At 48.2% G+C, this 16,729-nt stretch overlaps 5 protein-coding genes across 5 annotated transcripts; 2 read left to right on the plus strand and 3 right to left on the minus strand.

Annotated features, from left to right (window-relative positions):
- Positions 1 to 430: 430 nt before the first annotated feature.
- On the minus strand, positions 431 to 1,318 carry GIQ15_02037 (putative Small nuclear ribonucleoprotein Lsm8; the record flags this gene model as incomplete). The annotated part of the gene is made up of 4 exons (XM_033549454.1): positions 431 to 604; positions 661 to 776; positions 858 to 926; positions 1,045 to 1,318. 4 exons carry the CDS (start codon positions 1,316 to 1,318, stop codon positions 431 to 433), a joined length of 633 nt encoding a protein of 210 aa, XP_033406615.1.
- A 2,860-nt stretch (positions 1,319 to 4,178) lies between these two features.
- Positions 4,179 to 5,179, minus strand: GIQ15_02038 (uncharacterized protein; the record flags this gene model as incomplete). The annotated part of the gene is made up of 2 exons (XM_033549455.1): positions 4,179 to 5,049; positions 5,106 to 5,179. 2 exons carry the CDS (start codon positions 5,177 to 5,179, stop codon positions 4,179 to 4,181), a joined length of 945 nt encoding a protein of 314 aa, XP_033406616.1.
- A 1,129-nt stretch (positions 5,180 to 6,308) lies between these two features.
- GIQ15_02039 (uncharacterized protein) lies at positions 6,309 to 7,337 on the plus strand (the record flags this gene model as incomplete). The annotated part of the gene is made up of 3 exons (XM_033549456.1): positions 6,309 to 7,018; positions 7,076 to 7,150; positions 7,208 to 7,337. The coding sequence occupies 3 exons, from the start codon at positions 6,309 to 6,311 to the stop codon at positions 7,335 to 7,337; spliced, it is 915 nt and encodes a 304-aa protein (XP_033406617.1).
- A 506-nt stretch (positions 7,338 to 7,843) lies between these two features.
- GIQ15_02040 (6-phosphogluconate dehydrogenase) lies at positions 7,844 to 9,352 on the plus strand (the record flags this gene model as incomplete). The annotated part of the gene is made up of 1 exon (XM_033549457.1): positions 7,844 to 9,352. One exon carries the CDS (start codon positions 7,844 to 7,846, stop codon positions 9,350 to 9,352), a length of 1,509 nt encoding a protein of 502 aa, XP_033406618.1.
- Positions 9,353 to 12,050: 2,698 nt separating this feature from the next.
- Positions 12,051 to 15,901, minus strand: GIQ15_02041 (dicer-like protein 2; the record flags this gene model as incomplete). Its single annotated transcript, XM_033549458.1, has 3 exons — positions 12,051 to 14,580; positions 14,652 to 15,722; positions 15,789 to 15,901. The coding sequence occupies 3 exons, from the start codon at positions 15,899 to 15,901 to the stop codon at positions 12,051 to 12,053; spliced, it is 3,714 nt and encodes a 1,237-aa protein (XP_033406619.1).
- Between the last annotated feature and the right edge of the window lie 828 nt (positions 15,902 to 16,729).

A 16,729-nucleotide genomic window follows, 5' to 3' on the forward strand; every position in this document is an offset into this window, starting at 1 on the left:
ATAGCAGCCAATGTGGGCCAAACAGGATAACTAACGAGCAACACAGGAAGTTTTCATTCTACTTGGATGGACTGATAGATGTTTTTTTAGAGGTTTGTAGAGTGATAGAAAGAGTATCATGGCCTGTCGTTGAAATATAAACAGACACATTTCCTGCACAGGACATGCATTTCACAATATTCTGCATGGCCTGGCATCCATCAAGGATTAGCTGGACCATAAAACACCCTGCAAGGGCTAAAGAACAGCCAGTACAAAGGCGATCTCAGGCAGAAGGTAAGTGCCGGTGCAACTGAGAAGCAAGCTAGGGCATCGACTATAGCTCTGATGTGTTTTAAAATCACAATCCCAGCGTCTCCTTGGTTAAGAATCACTATATTGCATTGTATAAATGGCAATATTCGGGACTTCCACGCCGCAAGGGGTCGAATCAGAACAAGATCTCCCCACTATGCTCAGGCTCAAATCCAAGAGCTTGCATGTGTGTATTTCGCTTCTTATCTTTGCGCTTCCGCTGGTCCTCTGCTTTCTTCTTCAGCTCCATGACTTCGGATGCAGGTGCCAGGCGGTAAGGCTCTGGAACGTCATCATCTTTATCCAGGTCCTGTAACAAGTGGCGGTCAGTCAGCGGTAGGGTGAGTCGGCGGTGTGTGGACGTACAATCTCCCCAAGAAGTAATACGTTCTCTCCTCTGATCAGGTACACGCCACGCGGGATGTCGGCGTATAGCTTTTCGGCGTATACTCGCTCAACCGTATCCTGGAGCACGATATTGGCTATCGTAAAATCATCAGCACATGTAGTTCAACCATCCGCCTCCCCGGAGAAAGCGAGGTCAGGTAGATGCCATAACATACCAAACTGGTCCCAACTTCGCAATACTCCAATTAACTTGCGGCCGTCGCGAAGAACCAAAACCAACTTCTCTGTACGCCGGGAATATCGAGTTCCAATTAGCCCATAGCTCTCTCTACATGGCAGGTAGCCTATAATTGCCTTTCCGCATATACCGCGATGCGCAGTACATGCTCCCCCACTACGGACGCAGAGTGGTGGGAATCTCACTGTCTGTTAAATCTAGTAGCTGTGCTGCGGTCGTGAACAGCTGAGGGGGTAACTGAGGAGGCCCCTGTGGTTCAAGGAGAGGTATGGCAGATGCTGGTGGGATTTGAGGTTGCTGCGGTTGCTGCTGCTGTGGTTGTTGCTGGTTAGGCGGGCTCGGCTGGTGATACCTCCCGGCTTGAGCATGGCGCATGGAATCACCAGGTCTCCCGCCCGCAGCCTGGTTCGAAGGGTCTAGAGGAGGAAAGTTGTCCATAATTGCTGTCTGATATTATTCGATGCGTTCTATGGCGGGCAGTGGATGGGTCGCGGCGAGGCTATCTTGCGTGAAATTCGCTGGGGACTTCGGGATCATGTGCAGCGGCCTGCCTTGGGCATTGTGCTTGCGAGTAGCGGCAGAGATAGAGCCCGGTCAGAAGAGGGAGACGAAGATAGAAAAATATCGAATATCGTGAAATTGTTCAAGATGGTCGAAGGCACATCCCAATCGGGCAAGGTACGCATTCTGGTTTGTTTGGCCTGTTTGCATTTACTCGTAGTTATTTTATTCCGTGGATCACGTGACTGGCTATGAATTTTGGAGAGAAACGCTGGAGGAAGTTGATATTTGCATGAAAGCACTCGATGATTGCCGGTATAACTATGAAATTCATCATGGGTGTCTTCATGATGGACAGCCTAGTACGGAGTATACTCCATACATTCATTGGTGGTGGAGGGAGAAAGATTGCCTTCGTTGACATCTACCCTGTGGTGAAGTAAGAACCTCCCCAGGGCGATAAAGTCCGATTAACTCGATCTGTGACGTTGATCCTTGAGGCTAAGCGGTCGACCACGTCGCCTTGTTTGAGACATTGTGTAGTGATGGGTAGAGGATTCGGCTGAGGTGAATCAAGTTACAATGCATGGTTACTTTGCAAGTGATCCTCCGCCATCGGTCGATCATGGTGGCTTGTTTAAACATCACAAGTGGGCGTTGTCGCAGGATTTGGATCCTCCGCGAATGTGTGTTTTACCTGTCAACACGATGCCAACACCCTTAGAGCTATGATAACGCAGGCCTTGTTGCGTGCCATACCTTAAAATAGTAATAGTTGAAGCCAATGGATGTGGATCCTGTTCCTACCGCGCCAAAGATCGCGGCTTGGTCTCCGGGCAGAGATCTGTTCTAGAATCCGGGGAAGGCAACGAATAAACATATAAATATGTAGCTTCATACCGTCTTCCCTCACTTCAATCACTCAAACCAGCGGATTACAAACAGACACCTCTTTTGAACAGCCTTCCCATCAATATTTATCACCATGAAGCTCTACTGGATCGTCAGCCTGATGTTCGCTGCCACAGGATTTGCAGCAACCCTAGGCACCCGAGACAACGAGGTAATTCCAGTCCCCACCTCAGAAGGGCTAGTTAAGAGAGTCTTCCCCGGCTAACTTGAATATTCTATCCAGTGCCCAGTCGACCGTCCATGCAACGTCAACCGAGATTGTGGTGCTACCTATTGCCGCTGTGTCGTGGTACGTATTCCAGTTGAGATCTCGAGAAGAAAGAACTGTACTAATGGGTAAATGTTTAGAACAACGACGGAACCCCCGGTGGTCTCTGCCGCCCATGGCCAACCTAGATTATCCCTTCAAGCCTAAAGGGGAGTCAGTTCTCAGTTGATTATGTGCCTGTATAAATTTTATTTTCTGAATTTTTGTGAATGGCTCTTGGAGGACAATAGATCGATTTTTCAGTTTTCTTGTACTCCGATACTACACATGCGTACATATGCCTCGACGTTTCGTTTCTAGAACTTGGGAGCCTGGTCAGTTTTGAGCCACAAATCAATTAGAAGCAAAATTTATGAAATATATATATGTGACTTGTCGTTGGTAAAGTTGATATTATGGCAGGACGTAGCTGTGATGTTATCTTGAATCTGAAGCGATGTTTCTTGATATGTAGAAATAAAGCCGGACCTCACTATTAAGTATATCACGTGATCGGAGCTTGGCTTATATAATCTTGCATGGGTGTTGTTGATATAAAAACAACACCCCATACTAACAACCGATTGACCGCATGAATATTGATATTATTGACAAAGAGAGCTCTTGAGCGTCCGGTTGCATCCATAATCAAATTGCCTTATTACACTACAGCTAGCTGATTCGGCAAAAGCTAGGCTAAGAATCAAGTAGGTTGAATATAGCCATCTTAAGCTTGCCGTCGTCCAATGGTTGATTGGCCAGTGAGACGAGTTGCCTGTATTTGGGCCGCTTAAACGCCGCTCAGATAAACTAGGTCATCATTAGTGTGAGGTTTATCTCACGCGGCTTATGCTCAAAGTTAGGTTCTTTGCCGACGTTCTTAGGCCCGAGAGCTTAGCTGGATATTTTTCCGTTACTGGTCCAAGACCTTTAACGTGTCGTTCTTTGAGGCAGAGCTGCCCTATTGCCTTCCCGTGGACAGAGGCGACGATAAGAATGAGAATAATGGCCCGATCTTGAGTTGGATCCTCTCGCAGCGTAGCGTATCTCAATGCTCATTCGAATGTTTATATGTAGCTGGCAAGCTTACCGCATTTGATAGGGGCCGATCAAGTGGGAAGATGCTATAACTCACTGGTTATAGTTGCCAGCCAATTAGTTCACACCGTCTGCGGTTGTTTATGTTGATTGATAGGTTGGTAGATACATTCAGTGTCGTCTTTACCATCCGGGCTGCCAATGTGACTCTTATGTAGCCCGTTCGCCCGGCACACCCCCGGTTCTTGGCTGCAACTCTTATCCTGTGCATCTTTATCTCATTTCCCGTTGCGAGGTGAAGGTCTAATTTAGGGCGAGGCCCATGCTAGTTAATTATGCTCAGGGATGCACATATTATTGTGACAGGATGCAAGGACGCAGCTTGCAGAATATTTTGTCATACTATGGACCAGGAACTGCTGAGACTTTAAGCTCTACTCTACAGGGGCGAGTTCACAGGTCATAACTTATTACGCCATTGAGAAGAAATTAGTCGTGCCCTAATGGGAGAAGGAGAGAAGTGTTGCTGCTGATTGCCCTAATATAATCTCTTCACTCGCCAATAACCCTTACAATACAGGTGCAACCTTTTAAAGCGCTTTATGGCAGTATCTTCACAGGGCGGATGTTCACCTGCTGTTGAGGCCACAGAGATATTTCGTTCAGCCGTGGATCTGATGGGATTCTCGTTAACAGCTCAGCTACCAGTCCAGCTCCTAAGCCCTTAGCCCACCAGACTCGAGGTTCCATGAGATGCATAAGGACAGCCCAATGCATAAAAAGGAGCAAGACCAGGGGGTTGCCGCGCCTGGCCTCACACACGGTGTGCTTATCCAACATACTCAACCACGATAGCACTAGGCTTTGATCTGATTTCTCGCGGAATATCGAGAAACACAACTCCAACTTCGAGACAAGTTGTTTGATGACGTTGTATTGTTCGGCATTCCCAGAACCGAGCGTCTCATCAGCGTAAGCTGCTAGCCTTCGAAATGCCATCTCCGTAACCGGTTCGTTGTTCACCGGGGCATCTTCGGTTTCTATCCGCGTGCCTGACGAGAACCAGCTGACTTCCAGCCAGGAGCTGCTAGCAGAGAATATCCCCTTAATTCCCTGCAGCAGCTCGAATATGGCGAGTACGTCTTCCAGGACGGTTCCGCTTTCCCTCCCGCCAGGCGCAATCTGTGTAGAGGAGAAAGTGAAGACGGTGGTGATGACGGCAAAGGCAAAGACAGCTTCACAATTGACCGGTGTGATATTATTCAGAGCCTCGCGGAAGGGAGATGAAGCGAGGGTATGATAGCGGAGAGCGGTATCAAAATACGAAACCGCCTCTGACGGATGTTTGACGCTTGACGCTATATGCAAAGCCGCCAACCCTAGTATGCCATCCATCAAGAAGTCACTAGACAATGCTAGACGGGGGATATGGACCTGCCATGCGTATCCATCTTCGGGGACTCCGCAGAGGCTTTTATACGAGTCGGTAGTGTATTTGTGGACTAGTTCGAATTCAAGGATGCGTACAGCTGGAGGGAGAGGAGAGACAGATGCTGCAGACGGCGGCGGCGGCGGGCCAGGACTCGGCTCGGGCCGTCCATTGTGGTTTGGGAGGGGGACGTTGGGTGATAGAGATTGTATAGGGGAGCCGTCTGCGGATGTGGTTGTTGCCCTAACTCTGCGAGCAGCGGCCGAAGAGAAGATGCAGTTTATCTCTCTGTTCTGGCAATTGGTGCAAGGAGGACCCCGTTCATCGCACTAGACAAGCAAGAAAAAGCACAAGGCCAGAGAGTTAGCAGCGGATGGCTTATGGATATCTGAAATATTCATATATTGCGTGCAGGCAAAAGACGATCAGCTCGGGATCGGATCAGCAGGACATCGCCATCCCCCTTCCTATAAGAGGGGCCGAGTAATAAGATATCGAGAGGAAGGGTTTACTCCGTACTATCGATCGATTGATCGAGAGAGAGGGGACAGGCGGATCAAGGGCAAAAGGAACGAAAGCTCTTCGTGCTGGATGGACGCAACCCTACCTTGACTCGTCTCTGCTTGCACTGGTCGCATCCATTCCGCGACTTCTTGTGTGATCTCCGGGGCGCCATGTTTTAACCACCAGTCCCGCCGCATTAATAACAGCCATAACCTGCCGGCATGTCCCAGAATGACAGGTCGCTCAGTCGCTCGCTGGCCTGTCTGCGCACTCCGTAGCGTGGTTGGGATAGGGTCGCTCGGGGGTGCTGGCCAATGGCGCCGGCGGGAGGCCCGGATACTACTTAATCCACCGCTCAGCGCTGAAGAGTGCCAGAGGCGCTCGTCCATTCAGCGATGCCCTGAGCTGCCTGTTTTCCACCAGGGAATTACCTGACTGGCTGGTCCTGTGGCCATTTTTCCGCATTTTTACCTCTATAATTACATCGGACAGGAGGCATGGTGGACCCATGGAGCCTCCAGGGTTCGGACGAACTGGAGAGAAAACGAGAGCGAGAACGAGGATCGAAAGCGAGAACGAACTTGTCATTCTCGTTCCAGCATTATGACTTATACATAAAAAAAACGTTATGCTCTGGCGACTCCATACATATCATGGCGATATCCAGTCTATCCTTCGATTCCTCTTCTCGGTGTCTCTTTTGCTTCGTGCGGTTGGAGTACCCCTGATACCCCATTCTTCTATCAAAAGGACCATCGAATTTTTATATCCAGTCTTTTTGCATATATATATCCAAGATGGCGCCGAGCTTCGCTACTTGCACGGAAGTTGGGCCGGCGTGCCCTGTCGAGGCCACCACGTATGGTTACTATCCACAGCTGGGATCCGGTATCTTCTTGACCGCATTCTTCGCATTTCTGGCGCTCGTCCAGCTGGGACTCGGGGTCTTCACGCGCACCTGGTCCTTTTTGATCGCTGTGTTCATGGCCTGCGCCCTCGAGGCCGTCGGTTACGGTGGCCGTATACTCATGAACAAGAACCCTTGGTCTCAGGACGCCTTTCAGATCCAGATCGTCTGCCTTATCCTGGCGCCGACTTTTCTGGCTGCCGGCGTCTACCTCACGATCAAACACATCGTCATCTTCATCGGGCCGGAGCACTCGCGTATTAAGCCAAAGCTGTACACCTGGGTGTTTATCGCATGTGATATCGGCTCACTCATCCTGCAGGCAGCCGGTGGTGGTGTTGCTGCGGCTGCGACCAAAAAAAATGTGAAACTGTTGGATGTTGGTAACGGCATCATCATTGCCGGTATTGCCTTCCAGGTGGCTACCATGTCGGTTTGCGGCCTGCTTGCTCTAGAATTTTTCATCCGGGCACATAGGAGCGGGCAGGGCTTCACCCCCAAGGGCTCGTCTCATGGAGCTGCGGTGCGTCGGTCCTTTTGGATCTTCTGTGCTGCAGACGCGTTTGCCTATCTGGCCATCCTAATCCGCTGTATATATCGGTAAGCACTGAGGATGTCTGTCTAGCGCTGTCTGTCTGGCTAACTGTATCGTTATAGTCTGCCCGAGATGGCTGGTGGCTGGGGAAACCCTCTTATGCGAAACGAGAAGGACTTCCTACTCCTCGACGGAATGTAAGTCTGCCATATGCTAACCTCTATTGCAAAGACGCATCACTGACCTTTCTCTAGGATGATCGCTTTGGCAGCCGCAACATTCACCATCGTCCATCCTGGATTCTGGTTCCCTCCCATGCGAAAAGGAGCCAAAGCCATACCGCACAGCGAGGGAACCAGTGTAAACGATTCCACGGAGAAGTAACCATTCAAAGATATATATTATTAACTCAATTTCTTATCTCATCAGACGCCCCGGGATCTGTTGTTTGCTGCTTGATGTACAAACTTATCCTTCGTCTATACGTGTTTTGGAAAAATAATGTGCTATTTTAGCGAAGCGTTCATTGCCCACCACCTTCACCACCATGCTTACCACCGTATATAGATCACTATTATTACATTAATTAGATTGTTTACATGTGAAGCCCGAGTTTTACTATACTTCCCTTCATAGATCGTGGGATAGAGAGTTTCGGGGGCTGAGGTATGTCGTCATAACCCTTTCCCTTCCAATCACCGCGCTACTCTGGTTGATGGCAACTTGAATATCTTGCCTCAAGGGACTCTTAGAGGGGCAGGTTTCCTTCTCTGTGTCTAGAAATGTGGTTCTCTATCAATGGCATCGGTTTGAAATGGTCCTCTAACATTTCTACGCGACTATCTAGGCTAACACACCGGACATAGTTGAAGCTAAAGCCTACTATCAACATGGCACCGCCTAAACAAATATTCAAGTGCATTGGCATCGCTGGGGCGGGGAATATGGGGGCTACTATGGCCTTTGGATTTGCCGAGAAGGGAATCAAGGTATCGCTCTGGGACGCCAAAGCTGAAAACGTCGATAATGTGATGAGCAAGGTCGAGGGAGAAAAGGGAGTTCAAGAAAATATCAGGCCGTTTAACGACATTCACGAATTTGTGAAGAGCGTTGATGTGGCCATTGACTCGGACGGAAGGGGTCGTCGACCGTTCATCTTCTCGATCACTCACGGCTGGCCGGTGGATTCTGTCCTAGGCCTAATGATGGACGACCTGGAGGATGGAGATATCATACTTGATGGGGGAAATGAGAATTATCGAAACACCGAGCGAAGACAGGAGGAGCTGGAGAAGGAGGGCGTTAGTTGGATTGGAATGGGCGTGTCGGGAGGAAACCACTCGACGAGAAAGGGGCCCAGCTTAGCGCTTGGAGGAGACGCTCAAGCTATCCGTGTGGTGATGCCGCTGCTGAAGGAATTTGCGGCACAGGATCCTCGGACAGGCGAATCGTGCGTGGCCAATATCGGCACAAGAGGTGCAGGCCACTATGTCAAAATGGTCCATAATGCAATTGAGAATGGGATGCTATCCTCCATCTGCGAGGCATGGGCGCTGTTGCACTACGGGTTGGGCAAATCGTACGATGAGATAGGCGAGATATTCGAGAGCTGGGACTCAGAGGGCCCGCTGAGGAATACATTCCTTGTGCAGATTGGATCCAGCATTTGTCGTGAGAAGAAGAAGAAGAAGCAGTCCGGTGAGAGGAAGTCTGAGAAAGTTGACGAGACTTATATACTCGACGAAATGCATGACGCAGTAGGGGATGGAGACGATGACACCGCAGGGACACTCTACTGGTCTGTAATGGAGGCTGCAGACCGACACGTCTCTGCCCCAAGCATTGCAGCCGGCCAATTCCTCAGAGTCTCTAGCAGGAACCGAAAACAGCGACTCAGGGTGGCTCAGAAACTCAGCATTGAGCCTCCAAAGAAACTCAAGCATATCCACGACGTCCCGACCTTCGTCGAACAGCTTCGAGACGCAACTTATATCTCCATCCTATCCTCGTTCTGTCAGGGGCTAGAGCTCATCGCACGCGGATCCAAGGACGAGAAATGGAATATAAATCTAGGGGACTGTCTAAAGATTTGGCGGGCCGGTTCCATTATCCAAGAAGAGTACATATCCGATTTGCTGATGCCGGCCTTGACATCAGGCGCTCACATCATGAATATGAAGCTCATCGATGAAGTTGCTGCTGCTATGAAGAAGAATTTCGATTCTCTGAAACAGGTCGTTTTGAAGGGCACAGAGTCTGATGCATATATACCTTCACTGTCGGCCAGCTTGGAATATCTGAAGTATGAAGGAGCCAGGATGCTGCCAACTCAGTTCATGGAGGCCGAGCTGGCTTTCTTGAACGCTCATCGTTATGACTGGCCAGGTGTCAGGGGTTAGGCATGAGATCGTACAGGCTGTCAATATCAAATTCAACTTCCTATTTCTACCCTTCGGCTTATATTTTGATCTCTCGATATCATAATGTTTTATATCAATCATGTGTCATCGTTATTGTTCATTTATTTTGTCAATATCAAAGCGCTCAAACAAAACATGGCTAATATCAAATTCTTCAAATGAGAAATCATATCAAGAAAAAAAAGCATTAAAAATATCAATAATAAAACAACAATCCAACTCGCAGCAGGGGTATGCAGATGTAGGTCATGAAAGGAAACGAAAGCAATAAATGGACAGTATCAATAACCGTACGTTGGCTACAGATGAATATTCGACCTTAGGCTGGCATTCGAAAGACGTGGCCGTCTTTGTCTACGCTCCCTTCGCGAGCTGGTTTGGATGAAATATGGCTCCGCAGCCGAGCCGTTCTGCGGAAGATGCGGCGGCGTTTCTCGCGTGAGTTGCAGCAATTTGAACTGCTCTGGCGATATGATACCTGTGCAATACATATGGCGCATAAGGTCGAAGTCCGGACACGGCTCTACCTGACAGCAAGCTCCCCATCGCGGGTGTTCACCAAGGACATGATCCAACATGTTCTGCCAGGCTTCTCCTCCCACGGGCTGCTGCTGCTGTTGATATTGATGCTGATGCGGATGCTGATGCTGATATTGATGTTGGGGGCTCGAGAAGACCTGCTTGCAGACTATGCAGCTGACTTTACTCGGCGGCGGGTGCGACATGAGATGGCTAGTGACGTGTAGCTTCCAGTCCTCGGGGTCTTCGAACGATTTATCGCATTCGAATATTCCTGCAAAGATGCACTTCAGAGCAAAAGGGTCTGCGTTTTCGTCGTGGTCGGGGAAAGGAGTAGGCAGAGAGACGACGGGTCCGCCATCGTTTTGGTGAAGAATCTTCGGCCTGGAGGTATAGATATGAGGCCCCTTTTCTGTTGAGTCGATGCTCGAGCTCGAAGGCATCGACTGAGAGGCGCATATTGAGACAATCATGGCGATCTCGGTGTACTATTCTCGCTTTTTATTCTTCTTCTTTTTTATAATAACGTCGACGGGACACGCTGCTATTTGATCGGCCGGTGGATGGAACTACTTCATCGATAATTCAGATCCATGGACAAACTTGTTATACGATTGGAGGCGTGCAGAAGAAGAGCAATATCGAATCGTCCTGCTTGGGCTTGTATACGGACGGTCCAGCGCCCAAGGAAGTGCCGTCTCTTCGCTCTCGACGGATCTCGACGCTCAGTCTATCGCTATACGTTTCTTAACAGTTAATTCAATACGGCACGAGAGCGATGGCCGAATATAAATAGTTTTCTCGAGTTCTTCGCCCGCCAGAACCCCTCCTGCAAGGTTGGGCGTACTTTTTTTACTCTCTTCACGGCAGGGATAAAAGTCAACGTCTAAGTTCTACTTAGGGCATAAATCTCACAAAGTACTCGCTTGGGCACAAAACTCCAGCCTGGCATGCAGAAAGAAAGAAAGAAAATGCATAAATGAACGAACGATAAAAGAACAACTCAAAAAGCGGGCGATCCCCGGGCCAATTGACTATTTTAACTGACGCGGGCTGCAACAAGTCAGCGCCAGCCACGTCGATGTCCCACTGGCATCCTGCATGAGTTGCGGGATGAGAACGCGGATTCAGACGCCAGCATCCAACCAGTTTCAGCGGACGTGAGAAAGGGCCATATAGCAGCCGTGCTATAACCTGTGCTAGTGCCCGGCGAACGCTACTGCGAGGCAATCGACGTTATGCCGTCATGCCAGAAGATAGCTTAACCTCGCGGGTTCAACGACAGCTGGTCGCCCTGCACTGGCTCTGGGCTGGAGGGCAATATATTCCTCTCTGTTCACAGGTTGAGCGTGTTGCCTGTTGATAGCCCTGGCACCATGCCTACGTCGTCGTCTCGCCGTTTGACTCGCTATAACCGCAGGTGCAGCATGTTGGTAAGCCCAAGCGGGCGTCGTGAACCTCTATCGGGCCTTCTTACACTTGAGTCTCGCCGTGCGTTTTGTTCTGGGATGCCACCGCCCTTGACTGGCCTAGAGGTTCTATCCGCGTGGGCAGTTTCCGCCATGGGAATATATATAAGTCCGTTGATAAGGGGTTGGATGAAGCGGAGAGTAGTTTCCCCCACGATCCATAACCGAATTCAAGGACTACTATTCCTTACAGGTGATGGAGGAGATGACGGAGCTGGTGAGCCAGCAGCTCAACATTTATATCTAGACTGACGAAAGGCTGCGACAGTACCTGAGCAACGAAGTCCGGGTGAGGGAGGTTACTCTCTTCGTCGTAATGATGCGTGTTTCTTGCATATATTATTGAGTCTGGATATTGGCCCAAATTCCACCTTCTCTGCTATCTGATGAATAGTTTATGGTTCAGGGGTAGAACGCAAAGCTGGTGTATACTTAACTTTGGCAATTGAATGGCTTATGCTCAACTCGATCACTCTAGCAGATGGATTATCACGATGGACATTTACATTGTATCTATTTTGCTTTAAGGCATCAACTTCAGGTGCATTCGCTACTAGGGCAGCTTCTGTCTGCATGGGGGTATGACAATAGTTCTATCCTAAAATCCGGCCACTATCTAAGTGAGTCTGTAATCCAAAATCATAATCTCAAAATGTAATATTCATCACATCATATACTCCGTACTGTCGTTAACTGCCCTGGCGTAAAATTCCAATAGCAATATCTGCTGCCTTCGTCTCGGCTTGAATTCTACTTACTCCGTCATCAATTCTGGATATTTCTTTACCACCTACCACGACCTGGCATTTCCATCGTGTAAGGCCTGCCCTGACATGTACATCCGAGGAAATATATTTCACAGTGAGGGTCTGCGCGACCTGGCCTAGACGCTGTTTCGGGTGCATGAAATCTATATCCTCGTCATCTAGAACGCGGCGGAGGTACTTCATAAGGCCAATGAAGGTAAGAAATTTAGTACATTCTTCCATAGACCCATGCGAATCAATAAATATAGCACCTAGGATGCTTTCGATGATGTCTGAGAAGAACTTAGGGGCATTGAGGGTCGAAAGTAACGTCCAGGGGTATTTGGTGTCTGACCGAAGAGCCTCGTCAATATCCCCATGTAACCCCTCAAATATACGGGCTGTGGCTTGCTGCGCCTCAGCAATATCCAGCGTTGCTGAATGGGACATGTACTGCCATAGAGAAATCTTCCGGGTAGACGAGGAGATCTCGACTTTCCCGTCGTGGGAGTCGGAAACCTCCCCGCGCCGCTCGTCCGTGGACGTGCCCATGCATAAGAATGCAAGGAAATCTGCATTGACCAATGCGGTACGCATGAGGTGCATATCTTGATGAGGAATCTCTCTATTCGAGCGGAACAATGTGCTCGTGACGATGGTGTCGAGAATTGAATCACCGAGGAATTCTAATCTCTGATACGTCATTCCACTTATCGGATTACTGGGATGCGACAGGGAGGCGGTTAGAAGAGCCTTTTTCCTAAACGAATAGCCTATTAGGGGTTCAATTCTCGACAGAATATTGTGAGGGGAATTGTCGTGAAATTCCGGTGAAGCATCATATAGCATCGATATGTGCTCGTTGTATGACCGCCACTTTATTTCTGGTAGGAAAACCCGTAGACAACGCAACGCCTTGTCTTCTCCTCCGTCAAGAATGGCTGCACCAATTAAAGACTCAATGACGTCGGCGAGGGTTTTCGTAGATATCTCTCGAGTCGACTCCCTATCGCCGTTTGAGGCACTTTCCGTGTAGTTGTAGTTGTATAGCGGTCGCCATTTTGCACCCGTGAAAGGGGCTGTAAGAATGAACCTGTCTAGTCCCACTTGTATAGCAGCTTTCGAGAGTCGGGTATTGGATACGATCAAGTCTTTTTTACGAGACAAGAGGCCTTCGTGCCAAATTGGGTTGTCTGCCAATAATTGCATACATGCATGTAGCTTTAGGGAACTATCCCCGAGGAACTCGAGACGTTGATAATTAGTGTTTTCCCTCGCTGAAGATGCAGTAATAGCGGTCAGTATTAGCTGGATATCCTTAAAGCCGACGGGAGATAAGATGGTTCTTGATAGCTCCTCGGCAAGTAAGAAGCGACCCACGGTGTGTATCAATGAGGGGATGAAGAGCGCAAATTTTGTGAACCCGATAGGTAATTTGGATATAGAACTGACGCGAGCTGGATCACAATTTCTTGCGGTGTGGTGAGGTTTAGAATCGATGGTGTTAGCAACGGGGTGTAAGAAATCCGTTCGTTTCGGCCATTTCTCTCCTTCGATATGCAGTATCTTCTCTTCCTCTTCACTCTCCTCATCTCCATTTTCAGGCTCTTCTCTCACACATTTCTTCCATACAAACTTCTCCACGGTCCATGGCCTGGTAGTCATATCTGTACGCCTTGCAAGCCCGAAATTCTCAACGGAGCTCAGGTCGTATGCCTCGATATCATTTCCCAAAATCAGGTCGTTTACATTAGTACACCACTCTTTAAGCCCCCCATGCTCCATTTCGAGGCTAGGTATGAATATGCAAGAGAAATCTCTAGATTCACCATCCATTCTACTTGAATATAAAGAAGATAGTAGAATATGCGTGGCCAAAGGAGCCCAGGTCATATCGTCTTCCGAAATAGTCAATGGCTGGGGCGATGCAGATAGGGTAAGAATGTTTGTCTCATTCCAGAATAACTTGAACGTGAAGTCGCATGGAAGAGGGATGGGAAGAATTAGCAGCATTCTGGGCAATTCTTGTGTTGTGTTAGAGCCGATGACAATACTGCTTTGGTAGAACGTATCGGTAGTTTGCCATTGGGTAGCAACTGCTAGCCAAGGATTAAACGCTTCAGAACAGGTTCCCATGCTTGAACGTTTCTCGAGTTGTGCGGCTTCTTCATCTGTCGTCTGACAGTGTTCTGGCATTAAGTGGTCATTAACAAGTCCAGCTTTGTAAAGCTGCAAGTATGCCTGGAATGCGGCGTCTCTTTTCGCCATCTTTTCTGTCCTCCATTCTCCAACCCCCTCAAATTCGCGAAATCTAGAGTCCAGCTGTGTTGGGAGGCGTACTTTTGCGGTTATCTTGTCGCCAACTATCGTCTTCGAAATGATGAAATCAGGTTGAGTATCAGCAAACTCACACGGTATTGTTGCGCAAAAGTGGGAGAGATGTGGAGGGGCATTGTCGAGAGTCAGCAGTGCACTGACAAAATAATAAATAATTAGCAAATAATGTCATAAACTGCATGGGATTCGATATATTATTTCACTTACCCAGTTGACGCTATTCTGAAACTTTCATAGCCGTCTTCTTCCTCCCTTTCGACCGCTAAAAGCTCCTCAATAAACTCCTTGTTACTAGAATACTTCTCCTTCATCATATCTTCCATAGCTGCCCAGTCTTTATTTGTCGAAGTGTCATCTTCTTCGTGAAAGATCACAAATTTCGAGCCTTTCTTTCTGGCTCTACCTCGTCTCTGGACAAATGATCGTAACTGTTTCGGAGGATCAAAACACACAACAAGGTCGCATGCTGAAACGTCAATACCTTCTTCAAGGACCGAAGTGGCGATAAGTAGGTTCTTTTTCCCGGATCTTAAGTCGTCAATAGAGCCTTTCATATGGCCTGCCTTACTGAGCTCTGTAATATCTGCTTTCCGAGAAGCAAAGGAAGAGTATCCTAGGAAATAATCTGGCTTTATATGGGTTAATTCATGGTGAAGAGAGATAAGATGGGTAAGCATAACAGCTGTTGCTCTCTGCTCAACGAAAACAATTCCACTCGAGGTGTTTGAGTGCTCTGATGATAAAAGATTTATCAGGCGGTCAACTTTTTGTGACACCGCATCTGGGAGAGTGTCCCAGTCTCTCTCCCCAATAGAGCTAACCACAGGCTCTAGTCCATTGCAAATGAAGGAATTATCATCCCTATCCCATTCAGACCAAGTCTGGTCAATAAGTGTTGCTTCCTTACCACGTGTACGGCGGTATACTTCAGAAATATATGTTGATGCAGCCCACGGCCCAAGCTCTCCATACATGTGGACTATTTTAGTGAAGCATCGCTTCAACTGTATAAGGCAGGGTGTTTTTCTATCGAGCGCCTGCTGGAACCTTTCCTGGCTTTTGGTATCGAGTTTTCCCTCATATCTGCGGAAAAAGGGATCACAAGTGATATCTATGCTATGCAGCATAGATAGAAGTTTAGTTTCCATGTTAAGAAGCATGGTCGAGTTCTTCTGATACGTGACTTTTCGCAACTCTGGAATGTGCACAAACTGCATCATCTCTTCCCGATTAACCTTGGGAGTTTTGCAGCAAGCATGCAGATTTGTTTCCAACTGTCTGCTCGTTATTAGCCTAAAACCCTGCCGAGAAGGAGCTACATATAGAAGTGGGTGAAGATCATACCTCAAGGCATCATCAGTAGAACTAGAGGCAGGACTAGCAGTCAGACCAAGAACATACGGAAGGTCGTTTGTCTCCCGAAGTTTGTCAATTTCCGCATGATAGAAATTCTGCATAATCTTATTTTCAGGGGAAGATTTGACACAATGATGAGCTGTACCTAGGAATTAGTAAAACTGAAATCGAACAGCAAATTGAGAAGAGAGAGATCAATTCAACATGCCTTCATCGAATACGAGGAGTGCTATCCGTCGTAAGGTAATAAAGCCATTTGACAGGGCATCGAGCAGTACCTGGGGCGTCGAGACAACAATTTTGGTATTTAGTAGAACCGCATCCCATATCTTCTGTGTAGACCAACGTTCCACATTATCTGCTCCGATCAGGACCCTCGTCTGATAAGCAGGAAGCTGTTTGGAGATGGCTAGATGTTGTTGCTCGACGAGCGGAACCTTCGGAGCGAGAAACCAGACGAGCTATGCAACAGTCAATATTGAATATGCATCGTTTGACTTGATGTTTGATGGAATGCATACTTTGTCGCTCGAACATCTTTCAAGTTCCTCTCGGATGCGAAGAATTGCACTACTCATGTCAGAGAGATGCATATAATTAATCTGAGACAAAGGAAGCCAGCAATCAACGCACATTTGAGTCTTTCCGCTCCCAGTATCCATCTGTAGCATAGTACAGTTAGCAGCTGCTCATGTTTGAAAGGGGGGTAAACATTTGAATCTAACTGCAACTATGATATTTTGTTTGAGGCTCTCCTCGAGCATCTCAACCTGGTATGCTCTCGATCTAACCAGGCCTGACCTGGGTGTGCACTCCAAGCCATCATTTTGTCGCGTTGCTTCATCTTGAGCCGTGTCATCTGCACTCGTACTCAACCTGGGCCGTTTCCTCCCCCCTCTATGACTCTTTAGAGAGTGCATTTGGCCTCA

The sequence above is a fragment of the Arthroderma uncinatum genome, assembly GCF_011692745.1.
Source record: "Arthroderma uncinatum strain CBS 119779 chromosome Unknown scaffold2, whole genome shotgun sequence".
NCBI classification, from domain to species: Eukaryota; Fungi; Ascomycota; class Eurotiomycetes; order Onygenales; family Arthrodermataceae; genus Arthroderma; species Arthroderma uncinatum.